The sequence below is a fragment of the Triturus cristatus genome, chromosome 4_2 (assembly GCF_964204655.1).
Source record: "Triturus cristatus chromosome 4_2, aTriCri1.1, whole genome shotgun sequence".
Lineage (NCBI taxonomy): Eukaryota > Metazoa > Chordata > Amphibia > Caudata > Salamandridae > Triturus > Triturus cristatus.
In genome coordinates, this window is record NC_140586.1 from 186,637,960 (window position 1) to 186,659,590 (window position 21,631).

Genomic DNA, 21,631 nt, shown 5'->3' on the forward strand with positions numbered 1-21,631 from the left:
ACTAGAGGTGGATAGGAAGGGACTGAAAAAAAGAAAAAACAGACTTCCAACTTTAATATAAGTAATGACAAAGAAAGTAGAGCAGCATGGGAAATGAATGGAAGAAGTTGATCAAAAAATCAAATACCGTACAAAAGAAGGGTTATATAGGGTACTGGGTTATAAACCAGAGGAAGAACGAACACACCCACAATCAACTGACACAGCAACAATCAAAGCTAAGACTGACTATAGGGCATGGCCACAAAAGACCAGAATAGCTAGAACGGGCAGTCTTAGAGCAAAGACAAAACTGGATAAATATAGGAATGAAAAGGGAAGATGGCCAGCCCAATAGGCTGCAACTAAATGCAGGATGTGAGGGTGTAAGTACATGTACACTACACAAACAAAATAAGGACATTTTACTGGGAAGAGGGGCCAGTGGCCTCAAAGACTACTCTGCAAGCTCAATGTTCACCATCTCCAACAGAGATGTTCATAGAGTCAAGGCCTACCAACCAGACTCCTTTAATCACATCGAGGATCGTGCAATAAGAAAAACACTTGACGTAAAGAGAGCAACAAAATGGAGATCAAAAAATATCTGCAGGAAACCACATGCAGAGATGTGTGAAAAAAAGCCATAAAACAGACAAAACCAAACCTGGAAAAAAGACAACACTAACATTTGTCAACAAAATAAAAAAAAATTGCTGAACCAACACCTTAACAAGCCTTCTTTCTTTCCTGAAGATTCCGATGGCTCGAATGTCTGCAAGTGACTCACTTGCCTGAATAACGTGCATGTGCATAACAGCATAACCAAGCCACATTTATACTTTGAGAAGTTAACAAATATCACAAAAACAATGAAAATAATTTCTGATTAGTGGAACAATCTAAAAACCGTAAAAATAAACAAGACATCAGTTCTCTTGAAGAATTTACACAAAACCAAGAAGTTATAAAAACATTAATGCCCAGCGAAAAGAGGGAGCCTAGTTTCAGAGTGCTCTACTAGCAGCATTTTCTTTACCCAACAGGACATCTAAAATTCAAAAAGCGAGTTTCCAATGTAGCTTTTATATAATCATGATACAAACAAATACAAAACAATTCTATCAACACCCTCTTGCAAACCCAAAGAGTAAAGACACCTAAACTGAAAACATGTGGACAAGTATATCAATTTGATTTAAAGAAAGGCAGGAGCGTATTTTTGGCCCTAGGAGGGTCAACTGAATAAATATGTAAACAGACTACACAGCAACAATATAACCATGCAAAACTCAACAATTTTGAGTCGTGAATGGAATAATCATGGAAATCTGTCTCTTAAGTTAGCAGGGTTACAAGACTGCAGAATCCAGAAACAATCAGTAATCTTTTGAAAGGGACTGGAATTTTCAGATGAAGCACTAGATATTTTCGGGAAGAAAGCAATCTCTATTGACCATGCGAGCCTCTCTAACTGCAGCAAACCATGGCGGCTTCCGAAAGGTTTATAGGGCGGATGTAGGCAGATGTGTGGAAAAATCACTAGCAGCAGAAGCACGACAGGAAAGAGCTAGATGGCAGACCTTCACAAACTGAGGTGATAAAAAGCAGATAATATAAACGATGAACAGAAAAAATCGTATAATAAGATGAGCTGCTTCCAAACACAGAGGAACAGAGCCTGAATAAAGTCCTAGAGTGGTAATAGCAGTCTTAATGAAAAATGGCTCCAACTTCAAGTTTGAGACGCAGATGGTCCATGGAAACATGCTATGGTCAAGGCCTTATTGAAAAAACCTAGCCTAGACCCCAGAGGACTTAGGCAACTATCGCTGAATTTCGCTGTTTCCGGCCATTGTAAAAATAAAAAAAATGAAAATAAGTAAATTCTCTTCTTTCCAACTTCTTGGAAACCCAGGACCTCCTGCATGCCACTCAGACTGGGTTCCGTCCTAAACACAGAACCGAGACCGGCCTTCTTGCTGTGGTCGAGGACTCTAAACAGATCCTGGATCAGGGAGGAGTAGTTGCCATCAACCTCCTTGATCTAAGCTCTGCCTACGACACAGTTAACTTTTCAATTCTAGTAGAGAGACTCAGGAGACTGGGGATACAAGATGAGGCGATCTCCAGGATACAATCTTACCTAGATAAAAGAACTTTCAGGTTTTTCAGGGGATGCAACATCCAAGAGACTAGAGCTCAGCTGTGCAGTCCCGCAGGGATCCTCGTTGAGCCCTACACTTTTTAATGTGTATATGCGGCCACTGGCCGATATCCTCTTAACTCACAGCATTAAGATTGTCACCTATGCGGATGAAACAGCTGGTGATAACTCTTAACCCCTTCAGCGTGGCGCGGATTTCCGCACCACGCTGAAGGTTCCGTGCGCGGGCGGGGCCATGACGGAACGGTTCCGTCGTGCGCACAGCGCAACCGACGTGCATGACGGAACCGTTCCGTCATGCGCGTCGAAGGGGTTAATGGGCCCCGCAACTTCCCCTCGGACATCAAAACGTCTGGAGAAAGTTGCCTCCTGGATGGAGCACTCCTGTCTCAGACTTAACGAAGGCAAAACCGAACTCATGCTCCTAGGCAACCCCTCTAGCATAGACCTTAGTCAGATATGGCCTAAATGCCTAGGTGCCCCTCCAACCCCCCAAACCAGGATAAAGAGTCTGGGTGTCCGGTTATATAACTCTCTCAAGTATGACTATCAAGCAGTGAAGGTGACAGGGGCCAGTTATGGCACACTCAGATCACTCTGAAATGTTCTTCCGCTTCTTCCAATGGCTGCAAAAAGAATCTTGATTCAGGCCTTGGTCCTATCACGTTTGGACTATGGCAATTCCCTCTATTTAGGGGCTCCTAAGGCAACACTAAGGAAACTCCAGGTTGCTCAGAACTGTGCTGCCATGATGCTACTTCGAATTCCAAAAACCCAGTCAGCTAAGCCAGCCTACACTAGCTACCAATCCTTGAAAGAGTAAAATGTAAGGCCCTTTGCACTGCCCATAAGACTATGTGGGGAACGGGCTACGAACAAACCCCTCATATCCCCTATCGCCCCAAGAGGGATCTGCGATCGCTCAATCTTAATCTTGCAGTTGTCCCCAAAATCAGGAGGACAAGAAGCAGAGAAAGATCCTTTGCCTCGACATCTGGTGGAAATCACTACAGCATATAGGCGACTCACTAGATACGTTCGTGATTGAGCAATAGTATCCCGAAATTTCAATCAGAGCGCTAACTGGCTCCATTCCATACAAATGTGAATGTCAAATAAGTATCTAATCTCGGATAAAGGCTTTCTTGGCCAAGCAAGACAGTGCTCATGGATAAGGAAAGTCTGAATATTGACGGTCAGGACCACATAAGTGTCTTAAGGGAAGTGGGGAGTTCCCAGCCAAATGATATATGCTATTTGCTGTAATGCCACCACCAATGCACACCATTCAAGAGTGTCCATATGTTTGCAGCTCAGAAGAGAAACTAGGTTTACGTGTGCACTGCTGATTTTTGGCATTCTTTGCATCCGTGTAGAAGGTGCGTTCTCAACTAAATTGCACTACCTACTACAAGTTCAACACATCATTGCTCTTCTCTCAACTAAGAGTAACTCAAGCACCTAAGCTCACAAAGGCTTCTTTAAAAGGAAAACAAGGATATGGAACCTTAGAATACTGTGAGGAAGCATTGCAGTTATGGTGGCATTACCATCTCCAATGACATTTCTTAGACATGTTGCACCCCTTAAGTAATTTACTGTGGATTGTGAAACTTCACCTGGTGGTCGTTGATAAACAGCTGCAGCACGGTGGAACAATGACTTCACAGGTACGCCAAGGAGTGATAACAGGAAGGCATCAAACCATTAACATTGAAAGTTTATGGATAATAAATTGGGAACTCCAATGGAGATTTTTTTATTTTACAACTCAATAGAAAGGGGCAAGTTGTACAACCCTTTGGAATCAATAGTGCTGTGCGTTTAGCTATCCACTGTGTAGTTCTGACAATTCTAAATAATAGTGATATTGAAGTATAATTTGAGGAATACTGAGGAAATAGACGCAGGTTAAACTATAAGAAACCAAAGCCTTCATTTGTCCAACTACATGATGTCAGACTTAGATTCACTTGGTACAAGATTATGAATCTGGTGCACTCCACTTCTGTCAAACTGGTTCACGGTGGGTCCCTTGGGCATCACATCAGAATCTGAACCGGCTCTCATTTCACTTAGCTCTGCAGCAAATAAAAATGCCCCCAGAAAAGAGAAATGATGCTCGACGATGACATTACAAGTTAACTTGGTATGAACAGTCCCAATAATAACCATAGGAACAAGAAATGCTTTTAGAAGTATCAGGGCATTGAAATAGAATGTATCTGAAGGGCTGCACACAAGACCTACACTCAGAAATCCTCGGCTCAAACAGGCAATGTTTAGCACCACTGCATCCTCTGCCCCATGCAGAGCCATAGTATGGTCTAACTGCAGAATCACTATAGCAGCCACCTGAGAGCCTAGGTTCAGGGCAAATTTACTATCAGTACAGCAACAGAGCCCATCTACTCTTATACTCTTAACCTGATATGGCCCATGTCCCAAACCCCCGTTTCCCTATACTCGTAGAAGCCTAAAGTAGAGAAATGAAATTGTAAACCACAACAATGGCATCTTAACTCAATTTGACCAGTATAGTCACTATTCGAGAATTTAAAATAATTTATCGTACACCATATTGTGTTCTAAAAAAATGATATGAAATAAAGTTTAAATAAAAAGGTGAACAACAACGGATCATTTAGTGTCTTTCAATGCTTATACAACTTTTGTGGTGCGCAAAGCATTAGCTAAAGGGATAATATTGACAGACTTATTTTTGACAATCAGTGCAAGTAGTACAATTCTTCAGGTGTACCTTATTCATTTAGTGTGGACAACCATCAAGTTTGAATTAAGGGCATAGTGATGTAGTAGTGAAAAGAGAAGAGATTGATGATAATGGGTCATTTAGCATCTTTCTTTGCCCTAGCCACTAGATCGGGGTGGGGGGAATATAATCTTACCAGGCCATCATAGGGGGTGAGGAGGGTCTTATTAGGTAATAAAAGAGAAGCCCAAATCTTGACTGTGTACCCTGTCCATGTGATGGTGTGAGCAGACAATCTACTCTACATTTTTTGTTTCTCTGTAAAGACTATTTAATACACACCAAGTGGCTTTTAATTCCATTTTTTTTTAAAAGACAATGCCTATTAGCCTGGATAACGCCACTTTGTGGCTGGCTACTCATCCTGGCCGATGAAGAGTTGGCCTTCCACACAAGTACGTTTCTGAGAATTGCCACCCACGCACGCAAGACTATGTCCAACCACTGAGCTTTATATTAATATATGAACACTTTGTTTAAATTGATGTATGAACTGGTATTTTAAATAATTATAAACTGTTTATTGCTACTGAATATTATTACTCTCCATTTGTCAAATAATCTGTTATGCTGTTGTACTTTTATGGATACAAAGTTATCCGAATAAAGTTTTATGAACTGAACTGAGAAGCCCAAAGATTAATTGAAGAAAAAAAAGAACACACCTTTCATGGCTGGGTGCTACTGGATTCAACGGTAGGTCACTTCTCACTCCAGAAAAGAAGCCCACCACACACAGCATGTCGCAAAGCAGGAAAGGGCATGCCATTTGAAACACACGTTTTGGCGTCAAACCCAGGTAGCAACAATAACTTTAAGACGAAACAAAATCCTGAACTGGCAATAAGAAAACAAAAGGAAAAACCAAAGCTAATGACGACATGGATCAATGAGAAAAAGCAATCAACAAATGTGCAATGAAAAGAAAAGTCCAAAAATGACAACAACACGCTAGGCACCAAAATAGAGCAGCGTACCACCCACGATAGTTAACATCAATATGAACAACAAAAACTAACATTCATAACCAAAAAGAAATCATTTACAAAAAACTTTAATCTCAAAAGTCAATACAAAACCCTCCATGTGTACAAATCTGAGCAAAACCCAAAACGTCATCAACACCACAGTAAACTATCCCACAAATGTCACCAATGCAAAAAAAAAAAAAAACTAAATTCGGTTTAACCAACACAGGTGAACAGGTAGGTAATGCCATCAGTGGGCCAACATGAAACTTAGAATCCCAAACCTAACCTCTTGCAAGAGAAAAACTATTAAAACAGAGCACCCACATTTTTTTTTCCTGCCAGCAGAACATGTCTTAAACAAAATAAAAGTGTCCGGCAAAACCAACCAATCGCACAACCATCAGGGGTACAAGGCAACCCGTATCAACCAGCACGGAGCAACTTATTCCAAACACAGAATAACTTTCAACTGAATACTAAAAAAGAATAAAAGTCTATCCAATGCCGGAACATATCTCTGCAGCCGCCAAAGCGGAGTAACTCTAGCCAATGCCGAACAGCAAAAGTCCAGAAACAAACGCAGAGAAATGCAAAACCAAAATGCGAGGACAAACATAAAAGCAAACAGTAAAGACGCTCTTAGAGCAATATACAAACTACTAGACTTCAAAGTAACAAGAACAGACCCACTCAAGGAGCAACACAAAACAAACGAGTGAAATACGAAACCAACAGGGCAACACAAAAGATAACACAGCGTAGATTGACCCCAAAAAGAAATACCCATGCAAAGCACCACAAAACCAAGTATCCACCCCGAGCGAAACCATCCACACCGAACAAGAACCTGACCATCCAAAAAGCACAATACAAAACCATCCAACGACACACTGTAATCATATGTAGTGGAACGTACAGACCCCTCATGGGACCGTATAGGATTTAAACCTAAACGTCGACCGAAAACAATCGAGACATTCAAAATTAGAAACATACTAAAGCACTAGATATACAAAGGCTCAGCAGTGTAGGTACGTGGCAGTGCCCAAAGTAATGCAAAGGTGGCTGGGTTTAGCACACAGATGAGGAACAGTATTTTCAGAAAGGGATGTGGATTTTATGGTTAGATAGAAAACAGAATTCATACTCCATAAAGTACTTTATGGTGTACGAGTCAACCATCCGAGATGTTAGAAGATAGTAAGCATTGATTAATTGGTCAATGTATTGGTTATTGCTCACATCTCGTATTGCTTCCGAACGGAACCAAAAAGCAAAGTTACAGATGTTTGGTAACTGACTGCTTTGCTTTCGATAACCGATATCCAGGAAGTACTGTTTGACAATATGTCACATCACTGTCAAAGGCGGACGGTGGCGCATGAAAGGTGTTCCCTAACCACAGTAACACGTCTACGGCATTCAGAACAAACGGCGGATTTAAAGGTCCGAATCTGTGAAGCGTATGAGGGGGGGTAATGGAATTATCGATGGGACTTCAAGGAGTCGAAGTATTTACTTGGTGCCTCCATATATCAATGGACAATGAGTGGGAACTTCCAGTCAGTTCCCACGTGCCATCACTACTGGACAAAGACTGTCACAGAGTGCAAGCGTGGACAGATACCTTCAGCTGTCAATCGCTGCAACTCGACGGGCTCACCTTACCCACTCACTTCGCATACAGGTATGCAAGTAAGCACAGGGGTACAGAGTAGCCCAAGATATTGATTTAGACTGTTGCTATTCCCCAGCTCATCGCTTATTTGTTTTACACGCAGAACGAAGTACTATTTATCCACAAGTACCGTTCTGTGTGTTCACTATATTTTTTGATGTTGGACATGACAACTGGGGGTTAGGGGCGCTCACAGCATGCGAACCGTACACGGCAAGACAACATAAGGGGACAATGAGCAAAGTATACTTGCCACTCTGTTGAATACATTCCCCTCGTCTCTTCTAAAGAGATTTGCGCTTGATAAATAATTGTACATTTAGACAGTTGGCATGCAAACGGAATCCATACATGCATCACTGCCAATATCACAGGTGAGCGGACTGGGTTATTCGCCGATACTGGTGACCACATTTCAACAGATAGGTACGAGTGTATACAAAGCCACCTCGTATCTGACAACAGAAAGTTGTGGTCTGACAGCAATACGAATAGAAATCGAACGCCTCTTAAAGGAGAGATGTGACAGTGCTGCTAGCAACTGACATAGAATATGGTTGTGTGGGGAGGATCATTACTAAACGAAGCTGTCGAAATATTCTCACCTGATGGCACCAGTCAGAAGGGTGGGGTCAGGGTATTAGTAGATATCGCTCATTCGCAATCAGTGGGTAATAATATGCCCTCCCGTCAAATCGCTGTTAAAACCAGACGAATAACAGGATAGCGATCATTAGTAAGGACAGGGTATTAATACACTCGCCCCCAATCGCTTTTTAAACGATCAGGTGGATTTGATTATTGGCGGGTAATTAATTATCAAACGCTGGATGTTAACATACCGCCCGAGCAGTAAAGGAGAGTATGGTTATAAATGGGCATGCGACTGGGTACTATAAAATAGTACATATTGCTTACAGCAGTCATCATGTCCCACAGCTTTCTTGGCAAGATTGGTTGGGCTAAAAAGGTGGATACAGACTCAAACCAATGACTGCAAAATATCGGGAAAGGTTTCACTCAATAGGGTGGATAGGAGTACAGACAGGATATTGGTCAGTATAGGTGATGAATGGGTATTGTACCTCCTCAGATTAACCACCGGCTAAGGAAAGCAGCAACATATAAGGTATATTAAAAACTCGTGGTCGGTATTATAAATACGTGGGTAACGACACATCATCTTAACCCCCCCCCCCCCAACCCAGTTGAAACTGGCTGGCTAAAAGAGCGTCGAGGTTCCTGATCTTGGGCAAGAAAGTGACAGCTAGCGATTGGTGTATGTGCCGCACAGATAGCAGTTCATTTTAGCACCCACTGATGTTGAAAGAGCAGGATTTAATGGCAAAGTATTAATAATTTCATCTGTACTGATATGCATCAGGTATCTATATTGCCTCACCTGTTCCATCGCTATTGGAACCCGACAGGGCGGGCGAGTTGAGCTTGGGCCTCTTGGCGGACGGTGGTCCCTGCTCCACCACATTCTCCGCCATCCTCGGTGAATAGGTGCAGTTTTCTTCCAGCGAACGAATGGGCGTAACCCCTGCTGAAGACTTCTTGGTGGAGAGAATGAAGGGGCCTTTCCTAAAGCTTTACTCTATGTGCTCTGCAATTTCTGACGTCTCCTCTCGTGCGGCTCCGGGTCCTAGGACTGCATATGATATCGAGGCTTCTGACGTGCAGAAATGGTCTAAGATGTCGGTGAGAGCAATTACCCTGGGGTGCAGGTATGGCCGGGCGATCCTACGGTTGCAGTCCCAGCGAAGGATGCTCCTGCTGGATGGTTGGGTGAATAACCCTGCACCAGTGGAGGAATTGTTGCGGCAGGCCTGGGCCTCCTTGGGCTGCAGGCAACAGTACTTGATCAAGCCCAGGGTGCAGGTGAACGATGCTCCTCTTCCTGCTGAGCTTAGGTGGGCTACTGCAGGCCCTGGAGCTACTTTTCCTACTGCAGGCTTATTTTTCTGTGAAGGCCAGGGCTATACTTACTACATGACTACTGCTATGGAGCTGCAATCCTGTGGGGAGGTGTCCTTTAAGCAGATAGGGGGTCTCTTTCAACAGGCCCAGAAGAGCAGTCCTTGTAACAAGTGATGAGAAGTAGCTCTCTTCTCTAAGGGCCGGTGTCCGTAGCCCCCCTCTCCAGACCACCTGCTGAGACTCTGGCCTCTCCGCAGACTGGAGGGGGTGCCCGGGGGACTCGGCCTCCCCCGGCAATCAACGCCGTTCCCGTCAGCTGGCCTCCCCCGGGGGCGGCACCATCCTGCTTGCCGCTGCGTTCTATCGGGACCCCGGGATGGGGCTGCGGAGGTTCATGTCCCCCAGCTCCTAACTTCTTGGCGCAGCCCCCTCTCCCGGCCCTCAGCTGTCCCGGGCCCGGCCTGCCCGCTCCGCCTCGGCCGCTCGGACACAAACAAAATGGCGGCTGTTGTTCCTCTCTCGGCTCCGCTTCGGGGAAGCAGCTTCGGCAGCAGCGGCCGGAAGTGACGGATGCGGCAGAGCGTAGGGGGGGGCTGGGGGGATTTGCACGCAGACCGGAAGCACAGCACGGAGCGGCGCGGCGCCCCATTGGACGACCAGGTGAGGGGGCCCGTCCCAGGTACGTCACATGCGGCAAAAGACGGGTACCTATTGGTCATGACCCTGGGTACTGCATCATTGCATCCCTGTGATCTTAAAGGGTAGTAAATGGGGCCTTGTTAGTGTCGGCATAAAAGTGGGAAATTGAGAGAATAGGGCAAAAAAAAAAGGAATCAGGCCCCAAACAATGGGGGACAGGAGCGATGAACTCCGTAATAAAAACCTAAAAGGAGCGAATGAACGCCATAATTAAAGTAGGAATTCAGAGGTAATATGAATCACAGAAAAAACCAACCTGCGACGAAAGCCACCCCCCCCCCCCCATTATAACCTTAATGTATATGAAGTACGGCCCGTATATTAAAAGCATAATAGAAGAGGCAGAATGGACCACATATAAAAAAAAAACGACACGGGTATCCATAATATAAAAAAGTTAGAATTAGGTGGTGTTATATTCTCATGATTACAACTTAATGGGTTACGATCGGATAGTGCCGCATACAAAATCCAAGAAAGGGTTGGGGATTTAAATCCCCTAACTAAAGCATGTCATCAGAGGTAGAATTAACCTCAAAATAAATGAGAAGGGGGATGGATCTTATATTAAAAACTTAAAATGAATGTTGGTTGGGGCATGATGCCCGTAATTCAGCCTAATGGGGAGCCTTTAATGAACCCCTTAATGAACAATATCGCAAGGGGGGTGGGGCGCATTGGTAAAGCGAAAAGGTCTGGGCTGCACAAGCTGGTGTAATAGTTACTTTTTTAATTGAATCATATGCTCCGATATAAAATGCAAAAACACTGAGCCACCCGAACATGGCTGATATATGCCTGCAATAAAAATGTAAACATTAATAAGCACTCACTGATGTGGTTACTTTACTATTGAAGTATTTTTTAAATAACAAGTCTTTCAGAGGTGCCAGGCATTTCGTTATTATTTCTGAAGAAGTCAAAAATAAGTAAACCACCAGCCCAAGGACTCAAAACACAAGCAGCAACAATATTTAAACAACATGGTGGAAAATAAAACAACATTTAACTGGTCACACACAAAGAAGGCAAAATAAATAGCTGGTATTTAAAATGGATGTAAAAAACATAGTTTGCACCAGTTTTGTTACTGAAGAGAAAAAACCTTTTGAGGCAGATGTGTACAATGCGTACATGCTTTGTGCAGTCACTCAAAGTGAAGGGAGTCAGTGTGTCAAATGGGCTGATAAATTGCCCTGTGCAGCATGTTGTAGTGGACAGAAGCAAATTGTAAATGACAATTTAACCGACCAATTGACGAAGTTTACTAATCAAAAGCCTCTCTATATACGCATATTAGGTATGACCAGGGCACACGTCCTTAAAAAATAAGTGGGGGGGACTAACCAGGTTAGGCAGTATGCAAGTGAAATCATGACGCGTGCCATAATAGCTCATGATGTAACAACGTGTGACATTGCACATGACATCACAGAAGTGACAACACAAGAAGTCACATCAGATATTAAGACCTCACAGATATGTTTATCATGTATATAATGAGTATATTTAGGTGCATTATGAGATTTAACAAATGAGATTTGGGGTTGTGCCAAAAAAGTGGCACAATCCCGACGCAAAATCTGGGCTTCAACTAAGACATTTATTCTTTAAAACCCTGACACAATGAAATTGGCAACAAGGAGCACCATGGTCGTAGATCTGTTATGCTTAATTGGTTGCAAAGTCTACATTTTAAAATATTTGATTGGGTTACGGCACCTGCTGTGAAGGTGCCCAGTAAATCTCAGGGAATAGTAATATTGGTGAGATAACTCTGGTGGTTAATGCACTTGCTGGAGATATCTGTGTTTTGCGAAGTCCCAGATTTGAATCAAAGTAGTGGATAAGGTAAATGTGTCTCCCTCAAAGCACATCATCTAACATGCAGATGACAGATTTTTATTTTATGTAGATAGTAAAGTGGGTTACTGCTTTTAACACAGCCATCCTTTTGTTACCTGCAGATCATCAACTGTAACCCTTCTAATAGACCTCAGTGAGGTATAAAGGGCATGTGACTCCTATACCTTGTAACCCACACTGTCTCACGTAACTCATCTTGTACATTGATTTATACATGTACATGATTTATTGTCAATGTATAATGTGTATGTTATGTAAAAAACTCTGACTTCCTGCATTGGGTTGCATAGCACTATAAAAGAACTACAATTGTGCTATTGAAATTGTTATTTATGCAAATACTGGGCAGACCAACACACCTGACATTCTTACAGTGCATGCATCTCTTAGATTCAAGGACTGAACAGGGGCAAAAGCTGCCTCTCTAAGTACTTGTGAAGAGATAACAAGCTGTGTGCTTTTGTTTCCCCTCAGTGGCATATGCATGTAAGTATGAGATTCCAAGACGTCTCCCGTCACTATATTCAAACAAAAGGACACCTGATGCCTCTTAACCTCGGCCCAGCTGGAGGTGAAAAAAGCTCCCTCACTGCCTGCATGTTGCTGCTGGGAATCAAAAGCAGACAATGTGCAGGGACTGCTGAACGTGTCTCGTGTCTGAAAATTACTCCGGGATAAGTTCAGCATATTTTTGTAGGGCCCAACTTTTTGGCAGGGGGGACGGCATCCACGTGTAGAAATAATGTGTTGACGCCGTGTACCTGCGTGAACCTGCGTGTACCCCCGACTTGTGCCCTGGGTATGACTATTTTGGAAAACAATAGTATGTTGAAGTAGCTAGGCCAGATTAAAAAATGGAGCATGGGTGCAAACCCTATACTTAAAGCAAAAAAGAGTAAGAATCCATAATACGAACTTCCACGCAGTGATGAACATGAACCCAAACCTAAAAACCTAATTCCGGTTGAGGGTCTGAACCCCATAATTAAAGTGTGCAAAAAGAAAGGATAGAAAGAACACCATAAAAAAAGTCTGGGGAGCAGATGAACTCACAAAGTGAAGAACCAGGGCCTTATAGGCCCGGCGGCGCAGGGTACGCCTTAATCTCCTGAGTTCACCTGCTTTGTTGAACAGAGACACAGGACACTCTGTTGAGCGTAGAAGATCAGGTTTATTAGCTGGAGCTAAGTACAGTTGTCCCAAAAGTACATTCAGTATGTTCTTAGGAGACTGCCACTTTACTCCATGGCGCACAATCTTTTATAGCACATAGATTCACCAAGAACACTCCCACTGCATACATGATTAGCCAATGAGAAGAGTTTGAAAACAAGGTATAAACAATGAAAAAAGTTTGAAAACAAGATATCAAGTAACCCAAATAAACCTTTTTTCCAACTGTTTTTGTCACCCCTCCCCACAAGTTAATCAGTGGTAGTATCTACAACTCAACTTGCAGGTGGCAGGACACATTTGTATGCTTTGGAGGACAGTTGTGAAATGAGAGAATACAAGTAGAGAATAGCGAAGGCCAGAAGATAAGATAAAGTCAGGAAAGAATGGTGCGAACCAACAGACACTTGAGACAGGGATCAGTCGGACCAGACGGGGATTAGTGGGCTCAGCCAGTCCCTGACATCAGTCTTGTAAACAGAGGCAGGAGGTTATTTGACACGTTGCAGTGAGATCAGCAGAAAAACTTCGTTTATTGTGCTGCCTGAGTGAGGGCAACACAAAATGGCGGTGGAACACAAAATGGTGGCTAAATACAAGCAAGATCGAAAATCAAATTTCCTCAGACCCTCCTTTTGCCATTACTCAGGCAAATCCTAATTCATTGCTAGGTGAGCATTTTCCATTCTACACATTTCATTTAAGCAGGTATATGTAAGCTATCAACAGGGATACAAAGAGAACAAAGCATCGGGTCATAATTAACATTCAGATAGCAGAAGAAAGTAATGACCACTATTACAAACAGGATTATCATTTTTTTCACAACCCTAGGCAAAAGCAAATCCTAAAATTATTTAGCGAACCTTTTCAGGGCTCCTATGCATTTCAGTGACTATTGTATACTCAGGTGAAACAGTGGCGATCCTTATCATGCTCTCAGGTGAAATGGAGATACTCTTCAACAGAGGATAGACTTCATTCTGCTTTTACTAAACAGAAAACTACTCTAAAACAATGCCAGCAAAACAATAAGAATCAGTCTCCTAACACCCATTCTATGCAATTGCACGGGAACCGCTTGTGCAACCATAACTATGCCAAAGTCCGTTCTAAGCCTCTCTGGTATGCTTCTATCGTCCATCAAATCTGCTTCTGTTGTTTTCTTCCGCATTGGGCCTCTTCATTCAGGCCTTCCATGAAAATAGTGCTTTTCAGTATCCGTTGGAGTGCCCTCCTGGCAAACACTCACAGCTCACTCGAAAGTCTCAATGTCTCAAGGCAGTGCACCAATATATTTCCTCTGCGGCAGGCACTACAGATATTGTGCTCTCCGTTGGTCATGGGCACAGATCATCTCGTGCAGATCCAAGTACTATTAATTGGAAAGAGCAACAGACTTTCATGCTCAGCAACACTTTCAGGCTCCAACACTCGCTATTCAGTGTCAGAGGATGTTCGGGCTGCTCTTTCATTTAATTTTCCTTTCATCATGTAGTGCCCTAGATCCTCCGGTGCACTGCCCTTCCGTTGGAGCAAAGAAAAGAGGGGGGGTGACCAAAACTCAGGCCAAGGGGCTCAAGGGACTGCACACTGTCAGAGGTTACCAGCACATGACAGGTAGAAAACTGAAGCCTCAAACCAGCCCTGCTATCAACAACAGGGATCCTTCTCTTTCGCTCTTTTACACTGAAACTCTGGTTTTGTGATGCCCAATGCTGTCTGATGGAGCAAATACGATGCTTTTGGAGATACCATTGATGGCGCGCTGGCGATCGCTGTCCAGCCTTGCTACTTTCTGGGTGCTGGGACTGTAGGGCCAAGACGTCCGCCTTTCATCTGTAGCTGTCACTGATGGGAATTAGGCTTAAATCAGTGTTCTGCAGGTTATTATGACTTAATTCCCGCAGAATCTAGTGACGTAGGGAATGTGACACAGTTGTTAGTTTCCTTCAGTTTAGTATAAAAACAGTTCATTGTATTTAACAATAGGACTGCAGGCAGGTGGCCTGCAATCTTCAAGGGAGTGGCCAGAAGCCATGGGACAACTCTGGTTTAGAATGCACTGTCACTCTCATAAGATGCAAAGGCAAAGGCAGTACTTCTAGTCCAGGGGTCTCCAACGAGTAGCTCGGGAGCCACTGGTAGCTCGCCAGTACCTTCAAAGTAGCTCTCTGAGGTGAAGTTAAGCCCAGAATCAATTTCAGAGTAGGTGCCTATTAAAGAAGGCAGCACTGATCATCTCAAGACCCTAAGAGTGACAGCCAGCCAAACGTATCACAGTAACTCATCCTAACACTCAAACACACAGTGTGCCAGCCTATAGGATCTGCTACATGACAGTCTGTATCCAATCTCAATATAATTAAGCCACAAGGAGATTGACCATGTTGCAGTCTCTCCTTTATCAGTCACAACATGTGTGTGAACAGTGCACCATCAAAAAGGTATGGCAGCTGTAATCAGTGCTGACCCACCAAAATGTGGGACTGCAGGAGTCAGAGTGAATATGTGTCAGTTTAGATGCATGATCAGCTCAAAACCTGAGGAGAACAGGGTATGATACAGACCAGAGAAAACTAAGAGACTTTTAGAACAGATCACCATATTAAATGCTCCTAATAGAGAAAGAGGTTGCTCCAAGGGGAGTGTGAAAAAAAAAGAAAGTGCTCATGAGGTAGGACAGATATAAAGGAGGGGAATCCAAAAGGCAAATTCAATAACCAATCAATTAAACATTCTGGTATCATCAGTAAAACTGGACGTGGTTCATAGTGGCACCCGTTTTACAGAAAGGCCAGTCCCTTATGGATTTGCAAATATTCATTTCATGATTTTCTAATGGCATAAACATCTCTTAAATTACTACATCTGTGTGTTCCTACATTCCTTATCTAGAACACCTCAAAAGGGAAAACGCATGATACAAATTATCAGGGGCATGCCTTTAATAATTGTGCAGCAAGTGCACCATGCAATACACAGGCTAAACAATATCTCTTCATGATCACTGAGAATACCTGTCACCCTAGTCTAATAATTCTTAGGTCTCTGGTGTCTGATCTACAATTTTTCCTTTCCCTAGTCACCTGTCCGGAGTGGGCACTATACCCACTTAAAATCACAATCCTGCTACTCAGGACAGCAAATAAGAAACTCTTGGTGTCTCTTATGACTCCATGTAGAAGTGCAATATCATAAGGAAAGTTAGGTCACCTTTAGCAAGAGCCACAGATTTATAGTTCATCCTTAGGGTCTAATCAGGGAACATCAATCTAGGCTGCTCGTCCCTTAAAGGAAGGAGCAGTAACATGACTTACTGCAGGTGACACACTTTTAATCCTGTATATCTCTTTTTTTTTTTTTTTTCAATACCATTATAGCCAAATAGACATGCACTGGTGAAGTGTTGTCTATCATATTCACAGCATGAAATATCATATCTGTGAAATTTAGTAACCAGAACAAGTCCAACCAACTGTTGCGTAGCGATGGGCATCGTCATGACCATCCCCTCACAACACAGGGGAGCTTGTAACAGTATTAAAAGCAAAAGCGTAAACACAACGCAAAAACAAAAAAAACGTGCATAAAATAAAAACACACATGCCAAGCCATCAGGTATACTTGCTGTATACCAAGCACAGAAAGCATAGACAAATTTCAATATCATATGTAAACGAACGGTGACGCACAACACTATGTCATGCACTTTATGCACAATGAACCTGCAACTCAACAACTAATATTCTGGCCTGCTTAATTTGTCAGGCTGCACAAAAATAAACACAAACATTTATTTCCAAAGAAGTTATGCAAAAACACATCTGTTTCAACACACAGCTGACAGCACCTTCCTTTTTGCAATTTGCACATTGATTAGGTCCCACAGGGACATATGGAACACTCGTTCCACCACCTCATGATATGGACCATCGCTGTTTCGTTGGCTGTTAACCCCTGCTTTTTCACGACTCCTCTTCACCTACTGTAACATTCTCAGTCCTTTCTAGTCTTCTCTCACCATGATTTCCTGCCTATAGCCATTCAGGGCACTCATTTCACCATTATTCCTTCACAACCGACTTCTTCGTCAAACCAACTCACGTGGCCAACTGTAGTCTTGTCAGCTCTCGAACCACCCAGAACAATCCATGAATGATCTGTGGGCAGAAGCAAAAAAAAATACACAACACACAAAAGAAAAACACTTCACATAACACACAAAAATATCAACTATAACTTTTAATCAGGAGACAAAACATAATACACATTAACAAAACACACAAAAAATAAAAAAAAATACAAACCTAGTGGTACTTAACTGTAACCATCTTGTCAACTTTGCAATGACTAAAACATGTAAGCATGTTAAGCCACCTTAATTTTTAACTGTCTAAAAGGAAAACATTTTCACAGACACTCTGTGTTCCCTTGCGCCATAATCCCTCCTGTGGAAAATGATTCTTAATTTGCTGATCATTTTTACCTAGGCATGTAGCCCACAAAATTCTAAGAAAGAGCTTCATCTTACTTTTTGTCTGAGGCTAATGCCACATTTGTTAAATGAAGGCAACTACGTGGACATTATTTTTCAAAAGCAGAAATACCAATGTATCATTTTCTTCTCAGCACCCCTTTTTTTTTTATTTTGTCTTGAACAATATGAAAACTGACAGGGCTCCGTAACAATTCTCGGCTGTCCTATCTTATCAGAAAAGCTAATAATAGCACCTCAGCACGGAACCAGCCACTGCGAGCACTCCTGGCCCCCACCTCTTTCCAAGGCTCTCCTGCTGCAAGCATTACACATTTTCATGTCAGAGAAGCTTTCTAAGCAGTGATTTCACCTCCTGGTTTACTCGCTCCTATTTCTAGCCCCCACCTTATAGGCTTCAAGGTCAAAATCTGCCTTCAATTTCTGCATCGCATTCTGCGCTCTTTAGTCCTGTCTCTCTCCTCACCCTGAAGCTTGTCACAGACAAAAAAACCTTCCTAACTCTTCCTAACCTGCAATAATTAACCCTATTTAAAACACATGTTATATATATATTACTTCTTTTAGGGGCTACAATTTATTTCTATTTTTAAATTATTGAAACATTTACTGTGAATAACTCACAGAACATAATAACATAACATACTAGCTTTAGAACAAATGTTTGTTACTACCCTATGCAACGGTACTTAGTTCATCAACCTTAAAAGGATGAACGTCTCAGTAGGTCTAGCTAGAGTTAGAACCTTCAATCTTGATATTAAACTCAAACCTCTGCACTGGGCACATTGGCTCACTGAGACATTAAAAGCAACCCCAAATGGGAACAACCTGCAAATTTGTATTATACCTAAATATATGCATTTACTGAAGCCTAAGGCGCTTTAAAGCTATTGTAAAGGGCAAGAATGCTGTTTAAATAGTCTATTTTACCCAATTTCGACTTTGATATTTGAGGCACTTAAAAATAAATATCCTATAATTGTTCTACATATTAATCATCCTCAGAATGTTCTTTACAGATTGCAGATATTGGATATTAGACATATCACTTGCAAATCTTTTAGAAAAATTAGTTTTTTAAAGCCTGCGCCAAGTGAAATTCCATATACAAATGTCCTCATTATGCAGTACAACACAACTTAAATTAAAACCAAGAATATTCTTATAAAAATGCTTAAAGAGAGGAAACCCTTAATTGAAATGTCTTCCTGTAATACAAAATAATGAACCTTAGTTTTGGAACCTTTTTAAAACAACATTTTGAAATGCAAAGTTTCACCCATGTTCAACTGAGGGCAAAGTCCTGGCTGAGTAAACATTCCTGTCTATTAGAGCTACTTGCTTAGCGACAATAAAAGCATGTCTCTCAGTGTTGTAACATGAGTACGGTGGCAGTCTTTTTCAAACAAAGACATATCAATGCGTGTTGCGTTTGAGTTCAGCAAAAATTTACTTCAGCTGAAGTGTTTGCCTGTTAATATCTAATACAATGTATGTAAGTAAAAAAAATACTATACATTTATTTTTCTACAAAACACACAATTTCGTTTTTGAGGCCATTGTATTCCTAGTGAATGTGAATTTTAATTTTATTTTTTAAGCATTTAACAGTTTGTACATGTGCATAATTGCTTACTCTATAAATTATATAGCAACATATAGCTATTTAGCATATCACATGGTTCATTTCTGGATTTTTATTTAATTTCTATTTAATATTAATTAACTGACATTTTGCTTAACAGACTGAAAACATCAAGAAAAACCACAAACACACATTAAGCTCATTTCAGACATAAACAGAAAGGGGTCAAACACTCAGGACACACACATTTAACCCACAGATCAACACTTAGGACAGAAACAAAGGACAGCCCACAGACTGTACTTAAACCAAACCATTTGTAAATACTAGTTGCAAGTCATATTTACAAGAAACGCTTCTTAATAGTGTTCCAAAAGACTGCAAAAAAATCAGCCCAACAGACTGCTATATGTCCAAGAAGCCAAAATACACTCCATTCATAAGATTGCGCAGAACAAAGGATCCTTGTATGTATTATGTCCATATTTGAATTCCCTGGGGATACAGAATCACCAAGGAAGAAATATGTTTTTATACCTAAACTTATTTAGGTATTCCCTCAAGGGAGCCGGCTAATTTAATTCACATAGTTCCAACCGGAGGAATTGGACAAGAGTCCTCCAGCCGGGAATCCCTATCACAACCAAAACAACAAAACTTTCTAAACTTACTCAGACCAGGCATCGTTATTTCACTGGACTGTTCACAAACATCAAGGGGTTAAATCAAATAACACAGCACAAATGTACTCACCCCTCGGCTTTGGCTTTTGCAATAGCCAAATCAAAGACCCAAATCAAACAAAATTGTGGGAGCTACCCACCAATACTTAACTAAGTGTCTTCTTACGCCAACAGAGGCCCGTCTAACATCTCGCATTACCATACATCACCAAAAAGGGCCAAAGCAAGGCGGCAGTGAGGGCAGCAGTCAGCAGCCGACAGGAAGGAGAAACCGCACTGAAAAAGACCTTCGGACCACTTCGACATACAGGGGTCGCTTGACGTGGTTCGCGATTCCTCCAGAATTTTCTTGCGGGGTTCCTCACGACCTTCAGGCAAAACCGCTACCTCTGAAGCCGCCTCACAGAGGGCACCAATTGAAAAACCAGGGCCTTATAGGCCTGGCGGCGCAGGGTACACCTTAATCTCCTGAGTTCACCTGCTTTGTTGAACAGAGACACAGGACACTCTGTTGAGCGTAGAAGATCAGGTTTATTAGCTGCAGCTAAGTACAGTTGTCCCAGAAGTACATTCAGTATGTTCTTAGGAGACTGCCACTTTACTCCATGGCGCACAATCTTTTATAGCACATAGATTCACCAAGAACACTCCCAATGCATACATGATTAGCCAATGAGAAGAGTTTGAAAACAAGGTATAACCAATGAAAAAAGTTTGAAAACAAGATATCAAGTAACCCAAATAAACCTCTTTTCCAACTGTTTTTGTCACCCCTCCCCACAAGTTAATCAGTGGTAGTATCTACAACTCAACTTGCAGGTGGCAGGACACATTTGTATGCTTTGGAGGACAGTTGTGAAATGAGAGAATACAAGTAGAGAATAGCGAAGACCAGAAGATAAGATAAAGTCAGGAAAGAATGGTGCGAACCAACAGACAGTTGAGACAGGGATCAGTCGGACCAGACGGGGATTAGTGGGCTCAGCCAGTCCCTGACATCAGTCTTTTAAACAGAGGCAGGAGGTTATTTGACACGTGCAGTGAGATCAGCAGAAAAACTTTGTTTATTGTGCTGCCTGAGTGAGGGCAACACAAAATGGCGGTGGAACACAAAATGGTGGCTAAATACAAGCAAGATCGAAAATCGAATTTCCTCACAAAGTAAAACCTAATATGCAGTGTCTCAACCCTATATTAAAAGCATAACTGGGAAGGTAAAACCTGTAATAAAAACATAACATTAGTTGGAAAGTGACTCACATAATTAAAGCATGAATGGAAAGGTAAATTGGACCCCGTAATTAAAAACCAAATTTGGAATGGGGTGTGAACTCCTTGGTTAAAACACACAGTGGAGGGTGCTAGAATGATACCCAAAATGAAATCCTAATGTGGACTGGGGTTGTGCTCCTATAATGAATCCCTAGACCTCTTCCAGGCACTTTCTCCAATTTTTGGATGGAGCTTGTACAGATGCTGAAGGGGCAGTTCCCTTAACATGTGCATCTGTTCCCATGACATATATACATCATGAAGATGTATTTGCTACTCCTTTATGATGTATGTGTACATCTGTAGGGCAGTTAAAGGGTTCAAGCAAACAGAGGGAGATATGATTAACATAATGTGCAGT

At 42.1% G+C, this 21,631-nt stretch overlaps 1 protein-coding gene across 7 annotated transcripts in view; it reads right to left on the reverse strand.

Annotated features, from left to right (window-relative positions):
• The window catches only part of EP300 (EP300 lysine acetyltransferase), a 520,888-nt gene extending 510,842 nt beyond the window's left edge, over window positions 1-10,046 (reverse strand). For all 7 annotated transcript variants that reach the window (XM_085601052.1, XM_085601051.1, XM_085601048.1 and 4 more), the window contains exon 1: window positions 8,971-10,046. In XM_085601052.1, coding sequence (XP_085457178.1) covers window positions 8,971-9,064 — 94 coding nt within the window. In that variant the 5' untranslated portion in view covers window positions 9,065-10,046. The remainder of the gene's footprint in view (window positions 1-8,970) is intronic.
• Window positions 10,047-21,631: the final 11,585 nt, after the last annotated feature.